This window comes from Solanum stenotomum, chromosome 6, assembly GCF_019186545.1.
Source record: "Solanum stenotomum isolate F172 chromosome 6, ASM1918654v1, whole genome shotgun sequence".
Classification (NCBI taxonomy): domain Eukaryota; kingdom Viridiplantae; phylum Streptophyta; class Magnoliopsida; order Solanales; family Solanaceae; genus Solanum; species Solanum stenotomum.
In genome coordinates this window covers 52,725,576-52,743,400 of record NC_064287.1, presented here as the reverse complement: position 1 = coordinate 52,743,400, position 17,825 = coordinate 52,725,576, and the positions used below count along the sequence as shown (strand labels likewise).

Genomic DNA, 17,825 nt, shown 5'->3' with positions numbered 1-17,825 from the left:
TTTTACATATTTCTCCCCCTTTTGGTCGGAAATACTTTAGGCTGAACGGTTAAGATACTTTAACAGCTGATCATACGTCGTTTTGCACAGGGTCTTTGTAAATTCTGATACTGAATTCACTCTGCAGTGAGTCAAGTCCTCAGCTTGCTACAACTTCATTGGCCTCGGAGCTTAAACGCTACTTAAATTCAGTGAATCCAAACGGACTCTATGTGTACTGTTGCCTTGTTGATTGTGACTTCATTCTTGTAACTTGTTTTGTGCTTTTTCTTTGTTTTTCTCCCTCTTTGAACTGAGTTTTTGATGTACATAGATGAATTGCTGCTTATTTATTTATGAAAGAGGAGACACTATAAGAAACATATATAATTCTATCTATTGTGATGTTAATTAGTTTTCTCTTCCTCTTTAATAAAGTTGGAGCCTTGGAACAACCATAAAGTTGTCTCTATGTGACCTCACGAGTTCGAGCAGGACGCTTTGTGTGGTAAGGAGAGCATTGGAATATGTGAAAATGCCAAATGAACTTAATTTTGGGATATCTCATCTTATCCCGCGTACAAAAGTCATTGAGATAATGTCACACTAATTCAACAAACAAATTTATTATTTAATGTGACAGTTACATAGCTAAACAAGTGTTCACACTCACAAATACAATCAAACAACTATTTTAACAATCCAATTCTACACTTCCTCTCCAATAGATAGTACATATAATTTTATTTTTTCTATACAAAAAACCCTCAATGGCACAAATAATAATTACACTGTATTAATTTTTTTATACAAAAGATCCTCAGGGCACAAATTATAATCACACTGTATTAAATATTAATTACATAACAGATGGTATTAATTAATTAATTAACGAGTCATGGAGGATGTAGGAATTGGTGGCACTGTAACCCCTTCTCGGTTCCATTTCTCAACATTGCCTTCCCATCCTGAAAAAATAAATAAATACATATAATTTGTAGTGATGGAGAAAGTATGTATTATAGTAATCGCGCTTAAACTATAGATGAAAAGAGCGGAATAAAGTATCAATTCTTAAAACATAAATATTGAAAATCTTAAAATTTCCTAGATTCTCATATTTGAAGCAAATTTTGTGGTAGGTGTCTCTACATGAACTTCGAGAAACCAAATATGAATTTAGATCATAGGCACTTTGCTGACAAAAAAGACGAAAAAAGCAATTCATAGAAAGATTTGGTGTCCAAATTGTTACGCCTTTCATGCAACTATTATATTTCCAGTCATCATTCACCGAGACTTCAATCCCTATCATCAGGTCACCAAATTTCTTGACCTTCGACAATTTCATGCTTTTGAGAATTTTTAAAATGAATTTGATTTTTGAGTTTTAAGTTCTATATCATACAAAAATATTTGTTCAAAATTTAGGTCATTCATAAAACAATTGCATGTAGTCACTATAACCTTCACAAACAATTTAGTATCTATATCGTCAGTATATATAACTTGAATTTATATTCATACCTTGGGATGGATCCGCGCCTCGATTTTTGAGTTCCCTATATTCTTGAGAAATACCACAAACACAACAACAACAACTAATCAAAGTGTCTGAATATGGACTCTCTGGCAATTTAAATAATTCACGCAATTTTCTTCGATATCTTCTCCCATAAATCCATCCACAATGAATGGAACCCATAGCATAAGCAAGAAGACAAACATGTCCTTTAGCTGCCATTAATAAAAAAAAATAAAAAATTGCATTTTAGTTAGCACAAATGTATAATCATTATTAAGACAAAAATTAAGTAATGTTTAATTAATTTTAGTGATATTAGGTAAAATTTGATAATTCTTGATTTAATAAGGAATAATTGGTATATTTGATACAAAGAAAAATATATTCAAAAGAAACTCTATCGATCTATTTCAAATGGATGGGGTGAATGTATCATGTATGGTACAGATTCGGCAAAATCTAATAATTTTAGCTCAAATTATGTATTTATCAATAAAAATTACTCGAGATCCGCCTCCTCTAGAGAAAAAACATAAGTGAAGAAAGTTGTTTTTCTCCTTTTAATGGAAAATATTTTTGCGGTGTTTACCTATTTGGTTACCTAAAAATAAGATTTATTTTCTGAAAAAATATTTTTCTAAATACTAAATAAACCCCTAAATGTTTAAGTTTTTTTTTTCTTACATGTAGTGCCTTGATCAAGTATCTCAACGACCTCTCCAATGGTAACACATGGACAAAAGCAAGTCTTCACACCTTTAAAAAGGCAAGATAAAATTACAAAAAAAAAGGTTAAATAATAATAATAATTAAACTTAATTAAGAAAAAAATATAATTAAGAGTTTATAATAAAAGTAATTACAAAGAGAAGGATCATCCCAACAATCAAAGAGATCTGTTGTCCATTGGCTTATAGGCCAATTATTTGTAGTCATTTTGAATATAGGAGATTTGAAAAACAAACTTTAAGAGATTATTAATTAAGACTTAGTTATAAACTTACGAGAACATTAAGGGTCCTTTATACTTTCAAGATTTTGGATAATGTCAAGATTTGTACATTAAAATATTCACAAGGAAATTTCATAAATATTTCCTCCAATCTTCACATTTCTGACTATCAACGTGATTTCTTTATTACTGTATTTTCTTTTTAAATCAGTTTTGAAATATTTTATCTGAGTCGAGGATCTACTGAAAATAACATATCTATCTTTCTAAAGTATGATAAAATTTATGTACACAGCATCCTTCCAGATTTACAGTAATAGAATTATACAAGATATACTATTGTTGTTGTTGATTGATCTCGGTGACTAATTTATTTTAGGGAAAAAGGACAAATATACCCCCGAACTATCGTAAATGGTATGCAAATACCCTTCGTCATACTTTTGGGACATTGGTGCCCCTGCTGTCCAAAAACTAGAGCATATTTACCCTTTATACTAACGGACATACACGTGTCACTATCTTATCCACCGATCCGACATTTATCGACAGATAAGATTGCACCACGTGTCCCAATTTAGTCTTCCCTTAGAGTGAAGGACATATATGCTTTAGTTTTTAGATAGCAGGGGCACTAATGTCCCAAAAGTATGACAGAGGGTATTTGCATACCATTTACGATAGTTCCGGGTATATTTGTCCTTTTTCCCTTTATTTTTATCTATAAATGCATATTCGAATTGACTATAATATTTTAGTGATTACATTCAAGATCATGGTGAGTACATGAAAGCTCAACATTTTCTTGGATATTTCTTTTATCCAACTGATGAAGAGAGCATCTTTAATTTAATTGAAGTTATTGGTCAAAGGTCACTTGAAGAAAACAAAAAGAATATAAAGAAGGAGAAGGTGATTGTGATTTATGATATATAAAATAAATATAAAATTGGAGTAGATTTGACCAAACTTACATGTAAGTATTATTTTATTATCATTCTCCTGAACTTATCACGAAATTTTGGACAATTAATAAGTACTTTTATTTAATATCTTGATTTTGACCGGTCAAAATTAACCCATCTGGCAGAATTTTTATCAAAGGAATTTGAAAAAATATTAAAAATACACATGAAAAAGCTAATAGAATTTAATATCTAATATTTGTACATAGAAAAATAATCTTATATATATACACATTGTAATTTTTTTTATTGAGATATAAAAAACCCAAGGGTTGTGCTAGACGGTAGGAAGCGAGTTCATATAATTTAGTATAATTCTTACTCATATTATCATATTTGATATTTATATTAAGAAATTTATTTGATACATATAAATTATCAATCAAATACAATAACTTTAAATAATTAAAATTTCAAACTCATAAACTCTAAATTCTAATTCGACCTTCAATGAACCTAGGGCTTGCGTGTATGCTATATCTACTCAATTACATTATTAATTGTCAACTCTTTTAAGTGCCATTGAGATTTACGTTAATATTAAATTATTAATGTAATGATATTACAGTACCTCTTATTTTCCTTCTACTTTAATTAAATCAAATTAATAAAAATATTTGAATATTATACGTGACCACACGCAATTTAAGTTCTATTCAACTAAGATCACTAATGTATGAATTGAGAACTAATTTAGATTTGATTAGTCTCTTGTTTATATGATCAACTTAACCACACGCAATTCATATAATTAATTAAGTTTGCTTTGAATTAAAAGTAATGAAGCTATCATAGTCTGTGTCTTTATAATGTATGTATAACTTCACCATAGATATATAAACACGAACATCGAAGAATTATAGTACTCTATGAATTGTTCCTTGTTACAGAGTTGTTTCAACATTTTTCGGAGAAATTTTCATAAGAATGAAGGAGAAAACATAGTTTGTCGTTTTGTTGTCTTTTAAAACATGAGTTCTCTCCTTAAAGACAATCGTTCAGAAGGAATACGTCCTGATCATTATATCCTTTCATTCTTTATTTCAAATTAAATATATAAAAAATATATATTTATTTAATTATTTATATGAGTCCGTATTAACCAACATAGGTGATACAAATATAATTTTTTCAATTCTTGATGTAAACGAAATATTAACGAATTTTAAATATATATTTTTAATTTAATAATTACAAGTTCAATGAAAGATAATGATACCTAACAGGCCAATAATCAACTAAACATGTCTATTGGGCTGGATAGTCATGTATCTGGCCCAATTAAAATCCAAACTGACCCGGCCCATAGAAAAATGGATCGATAATCCTCCTCGATCGATATCAATAAAAATACGAGTAGGGTGTGGATCTATATATTTTGAGCAAATAATTGCAAATAGACTAGGTACGAGTGACAGTTGAAGTATAGGCACCTAATGAAAACAAACATATACGATTCATGGAAAGATCAAGAAATAGAGTGAACCAAGTATCTGTATCTTATCCTTTCAAGGAAGGGGATAGCCAATGCGCAGATAATAGCAACACCGACTCTACGAAGTCAGAATCGAATTTCTCTATTGACTTTTCTAATTCATTTGTGTGAGATTTGCTTGGAATGTCAAACTATCCAATGGATGAGCCATTTGAATATAATTCCATAACTTTTTCAATCAAGAATAAGAATTTGAGATGGCAAGAGTTTCTTTCTTATTATTTCCATGACATAAAAGTCTTCTCTTATCCTATTTTTGGAAACATTAATGACATAGTCAAAAAGGATGAAACAAAAAAAGTAGTTTCATAGAAGATGCCTAGCTCAAACTAAAGAATAAAATGGAAGGAGTACGTAGCACAATTTGCAAGAATAAAAAAGATTTTATTCTTAAGGGATTGAAAATGGATATGTACTTTCCTCTTTTTATTTCAAAATGCTTTCGAATATTTTACTTCAATCAAGATATTGTTCTATGTAATGTATATCGATCCTTTCCAGACTTCATTTGTAAAATTTCACTGATGTTATTGTTTACTACTTTCCTCGATTTTATTTATTTGTTTCAATTTTTTGTGGGCATCTCCCCCATCACCAATAGACAATTATACATACTTTTGTCAGCAAGGAGGAGGAATTTTTGTGAGCATAAGGTGAGAGGATACCTTATTCTACTATGACATCCATAGAGAACATAAGAACTTTATGGGGTTCTCTTAAAAGAAATCTTAATATATAACATTTCTAAGGATTTAACTTATTTTTATTTTCTATTCGGTGTTTGATATTTACGTAAGGGTTCCGACTAATTTGAATTTGTGTCATGTACAACTAATTAAACAGGAAAGTGCCGTTCCTATAAAGATTATTTTTCTAATAAAGACTCAAATCTGATATCTCTGATTAAAAGTGAAAGAATCTTATCTGATCTACCCCATCACTACGACTTTTAATGGTTAAGGATTTAGCTTAATGTTACATAAAAGTTATAATTTAACTCGTGTACATTGACAATGCAAAAAAAGTTTTTAAAAAGTTGACGTGAATCCACATGATCAAAGAGGAAAATAAAAGGTATAAGATATAACATAAATTCACATGATATACGCATTACTATGCTCAACGATGAGATAGCCCAAGGGACAATATTATGTGAGACCTATTGGGGCAAATCGGACAACACATGTCATGAGTTTGCGTCATCACAATGAAATCCTACACAAAATCTAGCTCGAATAATAATAATTAAACTTTAGAGTATGTCCATCCATATATTATTTTAAATACTTAAAGGGTTATAATCGTGCGATAATGAGTCAAAAATGTTATTATAAGGTTACCAAAACCCTGGTATATTTTTGGAGGTTAACGTCATCAAAGACTTCTTAAGAACACATGAGAAAGCTTTAAACATACTATATTTTAATATGTTTGGTAACAAATAATGGACACATAAATAGTGAACACACAGTACTATGATAAGAAAGATCACATTTATATTCAACCTAGAATTAATTAGAAGGACAAAATATATTAGTGCATATATATCTCAAAGTCTTCTAAAGACTTTTGAGTGTATGTAAGTTTGACCTAGCTAGGAGCTAGCTAGAAACCCTAAGGTGAAAGAAAGACGAGTTAAAATTGATAACCATGTTCCATGGATGTCCTCAAAAGATGGAAATCCCACCCACTCTTGAAAGGATTTAACTTGTATGTATATAATAGGTTGCGATGGAATAAATATGATTTTTCTATCTGCAACTGGAGTATCAGGAGCGAAAATCGAAAATGAAAGAATTCTGCACTAAATAAAAAATGATTTTTAGCGACAATTAATTTACGGCAATAGTTCAATTGTCGCTAAATATGTATTTTTAGTGGGAATTATCACTCTTGTATATGTCCCTAAAGCCTTTAGTGACATTGGATCTAATGACACTAAACTAATGCCGGTAAAGATTTTAGCACTCTTTATTAATGTGTCTATTTATTGCCGCTAAAAATTATTTTTGTTGTAGTGTTGGTAGAGTGGGTTTCTTCTTTTTACGAGCCTTACGCTGCAGAAATCTGATTAAAATATCGAACAAGGGATAAGAAACTAAAAAAAATTATATACATTGATAAGGCAAAAAAAAATAAACAAATTATACTAGCAAGGTATTTTAAACTATATTAAAATAGGTAGAAAGACTTTATAAATCCCAGAAGATACTCAACTCTGTACAATATAAGGTTTAGCAATAATTAAATTAACACTTCTTGTGCTAATCATACTCTTTATGAGAGTTATCTTTTTGAATCATAAAAAACTATGTAAGAATAACATAGCGTTTGATTTTAAAAGTAAGATCATCGAAGATCAAAACCAAATGAGTCAAGAGTTGATCATCGAATAATAACAATGCTTAAGAAATTTGAGTGTTGATATAAGCTAAGAGTCACATTCATGAATGGTCAATTCATTAGGTTATGAGGTTGTCACTGTTAGGATCGAAATAAGCAGGTTTAATACAGAAGCTAGCAAAGCAAACCTCAAAAGATCATGAGTAAGAAGACAAAAGAGAAATACACAAAAAGACACAAAAATTTAACGTGGTTCGGTCAATCGACCTACGTCCACAAAGGCGATGAGCAATCCACTATAAATATGAGAGTACATAATATAGAGAGAAATAACCTCAACCAATTCACTCGGAATACAAGTAGGTTAACAAATTCTCCCCCATAACCGAAACTCTCAAAACCCTAGGACTACATTGTGAATGTTGATTAAGTTAGAAGGAACAAACCTCTATTTATAGAGTCCTAAACTTTTTCCTACAAGAAAAAGACTAGTCACTACAAAACCTTTTCCTAAAAGGAAAACTTATTTATGGTAAGAAACTCAGGGCAATTACTACCCAACAAAACTCTGCCTTGGCCTGAATTTCTGACAAAATAAATTTGTCCACCTTCTTCACATAATTTTCAACAACTTGCATCTCTTCTCCATAATCTCCTCCATCAAATCTACGTCTCGACACAGAGAACCTCTCTGAAACAATTTCTCCAACAAAATCTTCATTATTGTCAAAAAGGTTGCGGCTAGAACTACACCCGCCAAGATGAACACCCATCTCTAACTTGGTTCAATCATCGATTATCGAACCACTGAACCTGACTCCATCATTGAACCTGACTCTGATACCACTTGTTAGGACCGAAATAAGCAGGTGTAATACGGAAGCTAACAAAGCAAATCTCGAAAGACCATGAATATGAAGACAAATGAGAAACACACCAAAAGACACAAAAATTTAACGTGGTTCGGTCAATCGACCTACGTCCACTATAAATATGAAAGTACCAAATATAGAGAGAAATAACTCAGAATACAAGTAGGTTCACAAATTCTCCCCCATAACTGGAACTCTCAAAACCCTAGGACAACATTGTGAATGTTGATTAAGTGAGAAGGAACAAACATCTATTTATAGAGTCTTAAACATTTTCCTACAAGAAAAAGACTAGTCACTCCAAAACCTTTTCCTAAAAGGAAAACTTATTTATGGTAAGAAACTCAGGGCAATTAATACCCAACAGTCACACCTTTCATTTATATCGTTTTTTTAGGAATTTAAATACTATAAAATTCTTTTGAAAATCTCACTCTATAATAGAGATAAGAATAAAATTTGTGTACGTTTTATTATTTTCAGATTTTACGTATAATATTACGTATTGAATATATTGTTGTTGTTTGACCCCCCACCCCTCAACCCAAAAATAAAAGAGATTTTTAGTTTCTCCAAAGTGAAAGGAATGACTTGCCCATTTGAAGTCCACATGTAGGCATTTTTGTAGTGGAACAAAAATGTCGAATAATGTTCATATTTTTGGACGGTCATAAAAAGAAAATGGGTCAAATATCAACATAATGTAGTTTCTTTGAAATGATGTTAATGGGGTGCAGCCAGATGTTAGGGCCCGTTAATTCTATCTTATCTCAACTTTATGTCTGTTTGATAATTATGATGTTCGAATTAATTTTTGTATATTTTAATTAACTAGTTTCACGGTACGTGCGTTGTATATGTGTATCGTATCATATGCTATACGATGTTGTAAAATGGAATTAATATTACTAAATTGAAGCTTTTTAGTAAATGATTATAATTGAAAGAACATAAAAAAGTGATTTTAAATCATTATTATAGATTGTCATAGAGTTACTTGTCTTTTTTAGATCAAAATGGCCAAATATCATTAATTGGACATTTCAAAATACATTCAAAGTTTAAATCTGAGAAGAAAGTGACATTTCTTTAGCAATATTATATTTTGCTTCACTCAATTTTGTAAACAAATTTAACCAACATATTAGAAAAAAAAATATCAATATAAAAAAAGTCACCAATAGTCTTTCCTTTTAAGGTTATGAACATATGGATACCATTTAAGTACAATTTTTCTTTTAAATATTCATGCTTGAAATTTGGTATGTGCATAATCATTACCATAAATATTTCCAAAATTTATCTTTATACGTAATATATATTTTTTAGAAAATAGTTTTACTCAAATAATATGTGAGTAAGGGTATCATAGAGAGGTAATTTTACGAAAAAGGGGTACTTCTATGGTGAATGTCAACACTATTATAAGTAGAATGTTATAGAGATAAAACAAATATAACATCAAAAATTAGTTCTAAAGAAAATTAGGTTGTTAAAGGGAAATGTTGTTATATATATTTCAGGAGCATAATTTAATGTTAATATATGAACAACATCACCTATAACGAAAAAAATANTTATATATATATTTCAGTAGCATAATTTAATGTTAATATATGAACAACGTCACCTATAATGAAAAAAATATTTTATTTCTTTAAGTTTCTACCTTATCTTTATGGAATTGTAGTGTTCTCATTTTTCATGCCGCATACATATCATATAGTTGTTGTCTAATGAAAGTATTTAGTATCTAGTATATTATAGAAGTTGTATCGTAACATAAAACATTAAAAAATTGATAAATGAATAAAATTTAATGTATTATTTATTGAATCTTTAATTTGATTTGAGATCACTTTATAACCAATAGCTATTTTCTTATCTAATTTTATATAGCTAACAAGGAGTGTATCTTGTGACATAATATTTTTTTAGTTTAAAATAAACACAAAATAACAGGAAATTCTTCATGCAATATTAACTCTAGTGTTCCATTTGATTGAAATCTCTTGTCACCAAACACTTTATTTCTCTGTTCATTTTTACCTACATATCTATTAAAAAAATATTTTTTATCATGGCTATATAATCATATTATAAGTAATAGTGAAAACATATTTTTGAAATAGTGAACTTACAATCAAAACTAATAACTCAATGGGTGAAATGGTAAGAATGAAAAGTGATGATGACCTTGTCTACTTTGTTGTTTTTCTGTGGGCTACAGTTATCATTATATTATGAATGATTTTTGAGCATGTGAGAATTGTTGAGTTGCCAAAACAAACAAAGCTTCCTCAATTGAGTATCAACACAAAGGAACTTGACATCCTCCCTTTATCTCAAGTTTCTCTCTTTATTTATGTATCTACATCACAAGAAAAATTATTAACAAAAACAAATAAATTTAGACTATATCATGCAAACTTCATATATTGGAACATTACATACTAATGTATATATTAAGAAAAAAAAGTAATTATTATATCAAAATAATTTTCCTCAAGTACTTAAGGTTATGGAATATATCCTTTTAGGGTAGAACAACTTACTTCATCAGAATAGTGGTACCTCATATTCCGCTAAACTTCGAACTCACTCAATGACAATAAATCACAAAAAAAAAATGTAAGAAGAAGAAGAGTAGAAGATTAAAAAAAATGTGGTTGAATAATGAGAGGAAGTCCCTCTATTTATAGTCAACAAAGGATAGTATGAACAAATATTTTTTGTGTCTTATCTGAAAAGTCATGACATTTCCAAGAAGTCACAACCCTTTGGAAAAGTCACAACTTATTGAAAAAGTTTCAACTCATTGAAAAATCGCAACTTTTGAAAAAGTCACAACTCATCGAAAAAGTCACAACTCATCGAAAAAGTCACAACCTAAGTTGGAGGTTATTTGAAAAGTCATGACATTTCCAAGAAGTCACAGCCCTTTGGAAAAGTCACAACTTATTGAAAATGTCACAACACTTTGGAAAAGCCACTTATCGAAAAATCGCAACCTTTGAAAAAAGTCACAACTTATCAGAAAAGTTACAAATCATCGAAAAAGTCACAACCTAAGTTAGGGATATTATAGTAATTTAACATTTAAGTTAGGAGTTCATGCTTTTAAGGTTATATAGATATAAATTTTATTAGACATTTAATAATTAAAAATAAGATATGTTACGTACAATCCCAAATAAAAATATTCTAACTAGGGGTGTACAAAACCAAACCAAACCGCAAATCGAGTCAAATTGGAAAAAAAAATCGACTAGTGATTTGGTTTGACTTGGTTTGCTATTGGAAAAAAAATCCAACTATATTTGGGTTGGTTTGGTTTTAACTAAAAAAAAACAACCCGAGACCAAACCAACCCGACATTACATATGTAATTTTAAAATTTTATTTTATACATAAAAATATTTACTTTGATATAAGTTTAAAATATTTCTTATATTATTTCATAGTTTTTATCTTTTAATATATTATTTCAAGTTTAAAACTTAGAATTCGGAATGGTCCAATAAAGATTATAGTTCATAGATGTTGATAATTATAATAAAACTTAAATCAAAATCAAATTAATACTAATGCAAAAAGAAAATCAATTCAACACTAAGAATGACAATATTATTGAATATTTGTTCTTTAGTTTTACATTGGTTTAGACAATTAAAATACATAATCTAATTTTAATTTTCCTTAAATATTTAGTAATATAACTAATACTTACTAAACTTATTTTAGCATGATTTAGTACTTTTAAATTATGATTATTGTCATTATGACTTTGCAATATTTATTTTATATGATGATTTCATTATTATTTTATTGAATATTTTTGTGTCATTAGTACTCATCTCATATTTTGTGTTATTTTTTTAAAAAACACCTTAGATAATTGTATTTTGGTTGGACTAAAGAAATATTTGGAGCACAAGTTAGTTATATGTTTGTATGCAAACTTTACCGAAAAAATCCAAAAATCTGAAAAAATCCGAGGTTTATTAGTTTGGTTTGATTTATAAATTTAAAACTTCGACACAATGGTTTGATTTGGTATTTGAAAAACCCGAACCAATCCGGTCATGTACACCCCTAATTCTAACAATGTAAATATTCATTTCCTATCCTAATGATGTATATAAATCTCAAAAGCATTCTAACACATGTTACAACAAATACGATGTTTTATTGAACCTATTGTTTTTTACTTAATTCGATAATTTTGAACCATAAAATATATAATTATCAATGCCTGTGAAATACTAAACATGATATTTTCGTGTCCCAACATGGTCAAAGACTTTGTTTTAGACTTAATTCATTGTTTAAAACCACAACAACCAATCAAATACTCAAAACCAAGAAACTTCCAAAAGTTGACTGACTAAAATGATTCATCTTTCCACTTATGATGCTGAGGGGTGGGTCTGCATGACAAAATTTAAATTTTATGAATTTCGAATTAAAATAACTATATCAAATATCAATAATTTAATTTTGAATTTAATATTTATATATATTTAATAAATTTTTTAATACAAACATAAAATATATTCTAAATTTACTGAATTCTATCGAAACTTACCCTTCAAAACTTAAATGTGGACGAAATTTTTTCTGGGGGGGCGGCGGCGGTAGGGGGTTGAATAATGGAAGCCAATACCACTTAGCCCACAATTATAGAGTCCAAGTGAAGACACGTGGCAATTTCACAATTCGCCACTTGTCATATCATAAGTGGACAAACAATCCATCTTTCTTTATAATATAATATACTTCAAAAACCTTCANTACCACTTAGCCCACAATTATAGAGTCCAAGTGAAGACACGTGGCAATTTCACAATTCGCCACTTGTCATATCATAAGTGGACAATCAATCCATCTTTCTTTATAATATATAATATACTTCAAAAACCTTCAAAGCTAACTAGCCCAATCTTATCTTTTTCAGTTCCTATATAAACAACTTCTCATCAACCACAATCTTATTATATAACCAAAAAAATCCTCTTCTTCATCCTTTTTTCTTCATTCTTGAATTCATGAGAAAAAGAAGAATGACAACTATAACATATGATCCAAATTTCAACAACCTTCAAAAAATCAAAGAATATCCTCAACATAAAGTTTTATTAGAAGAAATTGAAGGTCTTATTAAAGTTTACAAAGATGGTCATGTTGAAAGACCTCAAATAGTACCAAATGTCACTAATAAATTACCTCTTGAACTTGGTGTTACCTCTAGTGATGTTGTAATTGATAGGTACACAAATATTTGGGCACGTTTATATGTTCCAATAATATTATGTCAAGGAAATAAATTACCTATGTTAATTTATTTCCATGGTGGTGGATTTTGTGTTGGATCATCATCTTGGATTTGTTACCATGAGTTCTTAGCTAAATTAGCATCAATTGCTAATTGTGTGATTATGTCTGTTAATTATCGATTAGCCCCCGAAAATCGTCTTCCATCGGCTTATGACGATGGAGTTAAGACGATTGTTTGGATAAGACAAAAAGTGCTTATTGGTTCTAATGAAGATTATTGGTGGTTAAATAAAGTTAATTTTTCTAGTATTTATTTGGTTGGTGATAGTGCTGGTGGAAACATAGCTTATAACGTAGCTATAATGCTTCGTTCGAAAATAGGTGACCTAAAGCCAATAACTTTAAAAGGTATCATTTTAATTCAACCTTTTTTTGGTGGAGAGTCAAGGACTTACTCCGAAAAATACACTATCCAGCCGCCACGGTCAACGCTCACATTAGCGAGCGCTGACACATACTGGCGGCTAGCATTGCCCACGGGGGTTAATCGAGACCACCCGTGGTGCAATCCGATTGGGAAAGAGGGTGTAAATTTGGTGGATATAAGGAATATTCCTGGAATATTGGTGTGTATATCTGAATTAGATATTTTGAGAGATAGAAATTTGGAGTTTTGTTCTACTTTAAATAGAGTTAGTAATAAAAAGGTTGTTGAATATGTGATGTTTAAAGGTGTAGGCCATGCATTTCAAATACTGAGCAAATCTCAAGTTGCACAGACAAGAACAACAGAGTTGATCGAACAAATTAAAGGTTTTATCAGTTGATTGATGACCACTATGTACAAAATAGAATCAAGGATTTAAGTTATATGCACGACTAATTTATCATTGTTATAACATGTTAGTTATTGTTTTTATGAATTACTGGTCTATGTTTACTATAGAAGGATAATAAATTGGTTTGTAACATGTAACTTATCGTTTTTTAATTAAGAATTAATGGTCTATATTTATTATAGAGAATACTGTATGGTTTGTAACATGTCACTTTATCGTTTTTGTTGAATTACTATTTATGTTTACTATAGAGAATAATGTATGATTTGTAACATGTCACTTGTCATTTTTTACGAATTACTCATCTATGTTTACTATAGAGATGGTTTGTAACATGTCACTTGTCATTTTTTATGAACTATTGATCTATCTCATGATATCATAATATGATATCATATCATGATTACATATCACAATTCCATATCGCATGGCCAAACGGACTATTAGACACTTACTTTAGTCTTAAAAAAATTATAAATTTTATTTTCAATCAAACATAATACGATCATCCGGGGGAGAACAAGAATTGGGGATCGGATGCCGGTGAAATTTCCGTCAATGATTGAGATGTTCAATCAACTCCCTCCCCCTTTGTGGGGGTCCCGACCCCTACTAGTGAGCAGAAAAGGAAGGAGGAAAGAGGCCCTGGTGAACCATCATAATTAGTGAACAAGTGTAAGCTTCGCTGTCCACAACACAACAAGAAGGTTGGTCATAGTGAAGTGACATGGCATTCGTGTGGGTACGTGGACTTGTCCAGTATAAGTATTAAGAAAAATTAATATTATTTTCTCTGTTGTATTTATTATGGCATTATGTTAGTTCTTTTAAAATTAAAAAAAAAATGAAGTTTTATATTATTTTTCTGATAAATAGGAAAATTTTATAATCACACAATACGATAACATGAGTTATGGACTTCAAATGTCCTATAATCATATAAATATTAAGATTAAACTTATAGTCCAACTATGGCAAACATGCGAAATGGAAAGTAGTACTATATGTTAAAACAAAATTATTTCAATAGTGCGACTTTCTGAAAATATGAACTTAGATAAAAGGGTATAGAAATCAAGAATTAAAGTAGAACGTTAATAGATAATTGAATGTTGTCTAGTTTTACTTATCACTATTGTTATAATTATTGCTCTCCTATCATCTTATTATTTAATTGTATAATTACTTATTATTTTCTTTGTTTCAATTATCATATTATTTATTGTTGTTATTGCTTTCTTATTTTATTTTTAACATGACTTCTTTAACAGTATATATATCCAGTGTAATTTCATACAGGTAAGATTTGGAGAGGGTACAATAATAGTGGCAGACCTTACCTCTACCTCATAGAAATAGAGAGGTTGTATATGATAGACCCTCTTGGCTCAAAATAAAACATTTTCAGATTGTTTGGAAAAAAAGAATACATAAATGAGGACAGTCATAACAAAAAAATAATGCAATAATTAAAATTTTAGCATGACTTTTTCACTAATATATTTCCTTTCAATATTTGATATTGATAGGGTTTACAGTTTACCTAAGCAGAAGATTTATTTAAAACGGTTATCTACCTTCACAAGATAAGAATAAAGTTACGTACAGACCACTATCTTCGTATCCTATTTGTAATTTGTAGTGTTACAACTGGATATGTCTTTGTTGTTGTATTTTGATTCTCTAGATCTAAACAAGTGGGAAAATGACATTGATAAGAAGACAAACACGAAAAAGCACTTTAATTATTCATTGAAAAGATTATATATATACATGAACCAGAAAATAATAATTGCCATTCCAGAAACTCAAATTGAGACAAAATAAGAATTATTGATGAAAAAATGTCAATTTCAATATAAAGTTTATGAGGATTTTGTCTCATATACTATTTACACTACCATAACCCAAATTAATCTGAGTATTATATTACAAATTAATCTGAATATAAGTGATACAAGATTTTGATTAATTTCATACTTCACTTGTAGGATTATACTGTTATTTACTTACTATTGAAGGCCTTAGTCAAACTTTGTAGCCAACCTACGTAATAAACTATCACCAATATTAAGGACAATTCGGTGCATTATGCTCTAGTTAAGTGTAGAGGACAATTTTGACTAATTCAATTTGAATGTATTGTATACCATTTTAATTTACAATATATTTCTGCAAAAGATTGTTTTCATGACTATCAATTGAATGTTTGTTTAGAGGCAGATATAGTATTTTAGTACATTATATATCCATCTGAACCTATTACTTTTGGTACGATACATAAATTTATATATAGAAATTCACCAATATTACAATAAATAATAAATATGAATTTGTAACTATAATAATATAATGAAAACAATGTTGATAATCTTTAATATTGAATCAACAAAATTATAAATCTTGAATCCACCTCTAAATAGTTCGTTTCTAAGTAACATTTGTTATTGCCACTAAAGGCATTTTTTGTTGTGTTATGTATATAGGCCTCGACTAATAATTAACAAACTTCATGTTGTCTTTGGGCCATGCCCAAAACTTTCTTGAGTGAAATATTATGTGAAATAGTGGTGATGAACGTTCCACGTGTGCACCTACGTCATAATTGACGTTATAGATGAAGGTCCGAGGTTGAGGTTGGCAAAAACAACATCATCTTCGTACCTTCATCGTCGTACTAACTCTAACTTTCTTGCTCAAATGAATGTTCCAGATGATTTACCAAATTGTATCCTGAAAAAAAAGAAGATAGATTTGAATTTTATATTTTCTAAACCAAATAAACGTACTAACATGATGAAACATATTCCCAATATCACTTATGTATATATTTTACTTTTGTTGTGTGCTATCTTTTCACTATGTTTGCATGAATTAATTTCAATACTTGCAAATTAAATTATAAGTATATAAGCTTAATTATTTAAAGGATTCGTCTAGATATCATTAGCCCTAACTAACAAACTAGTTATTAAAATTATAAGATAAAAAAAAATAACAATAACACTACAAGAAGAAGTTTAGAAACGAGAAGCGGATTTAGAATATTTAGTTTATCAATTCTTGGCGATAATCATTTTTTCTATGTTTACATGGTAGATGAAAATTTTATCATAAACACATAGTTTGTGCGAAAAATATACCTTCTGCTAAATAGTGGATCCGCCCCTACTACAAACAAAAGCTAATTAGGTTACAAATTTGAACTTTTGAGGCAACACGAGGGTCAATTTCACGTATAGTCACTAACTTCTTACTCATCATAACACTAAAATCACAATAAAACTTTATTTTTCACATCAAACTAAATGAATTTTAGTCGTCATAATAACAGTAAAGTTATAAAACTATTTTTTTTTAATCACAAGTAGCTAGTGTGATTTTAACTATCTACATGAATCTAAAGTTTTGTATAGTTAGAAACAATACCAGCAAACTTCGATAGGGTTTTTTCCTTCCTTTTCTTCTTACTCCATCTGATTTATTGGCACTCAAGAAAAGAGACACAATATGATTATTGAGAAGAGGCATAATCGAATATATCTCTCGGAATTAGCTATGAACTTCGTCGTTAAATT

The 17,825-nt window shown here is 29.4% G+C and overlaps 3 protein-coding genes across 3 annotated transcripts in view; 2 read left to right on the top strand and 1 right to left on the bottom strand.

Annotated features, from left to right (window-relative positions):
- LOC125867061 (putative late blight resistance protein homolog R1B-16) overlaps positions 1-378 on the top strand; it is a 10,204-nt gene extending 9,826 nt beyond the window's left edge. The window contains exon 4 of the mRNA XM_049547479.1: positions 91-378. The gene's annotated coding sequence lies outside the window, so the exon portion shown is untranslated. The remainder of the gene's footprint in view (positions 1-90) is intronic.
- A 489-nt stretch (positions 379-867) lies between these two features.
- On the bottom strand, positions 868-2,457 carry LOC125868901 (protein PLANT CADMIUM RESISTANCE 9-like). The gene is made up of 4 exons (XM_049549466.1): positions 2,368-2,457; positions 2,189-2,260; positions 1,507-1,716; positions 868-947 (listed from the first exon to the last, which is right to left on the bottom strand). Exons 1-4 carry the CDS (start codon positions 2,438-2,440, stop codon positions 868-870), a joined length of 435 nt encoding a protein of 144 aa, XP_049405423.1. The 5' UTR covers positions 2,441-2,457.
- A 10,657-nt stretch (positions 2,458-13,114) lies between these two features.
- LOC125869156 (probable carboxylesterase 6) lies at positions 13,115-14,479 on the top strand. The gene has a single exon (XM_049549719.1). The coding sequence runs from the start codon at positions 13,180-13,182 to the stop codon at positions 14,233-14,235; it is 1,056 nt and encodes a 351-aa protein (XP_049405676.1). The 5' UTR covers positions 13,115-13,179; the 3' UTR covers positions 14,236-14,479.
- The last annotated feature ends 3,346 nt before the right edge of the window (positions 14,480-17,825 follow it).

What these genes read in the sequence shown, in the direction of transcription:
- LOC125869156 (XM_049549719.1), top strand. Translation starts at nt 13,180, where the DNA reads ATGAGAAAAAGAAGAATGACAACTATAACATATGATCCAAATTTCAAC.
- LOC125868901 (XM_049549466.1), bottom strand. Translation starts at nt 2,440, where the DNA reads ATGACTACAAATAATTGGCCTATAAGCCAATGGACAACAGATCTCTTT. An exon ending in TTGGGATGATCCTTCTCTTT is followed by an intron (nt 2,261 to 2,367) that starts GTAATTACTTTT and finishes GCCTTTTTAAAG; the next exon opens with GTGTGAAGACTTGCTTTTGT. An exon ending in AGGCGCGGATCCATCCCAAG is followed by an intron (nt 948 to 1,506) that starts GTATGAATATAA and finishes TTATTTTTTCAG; the next exon opens with GATGGGAAGGCAATGTTGAG.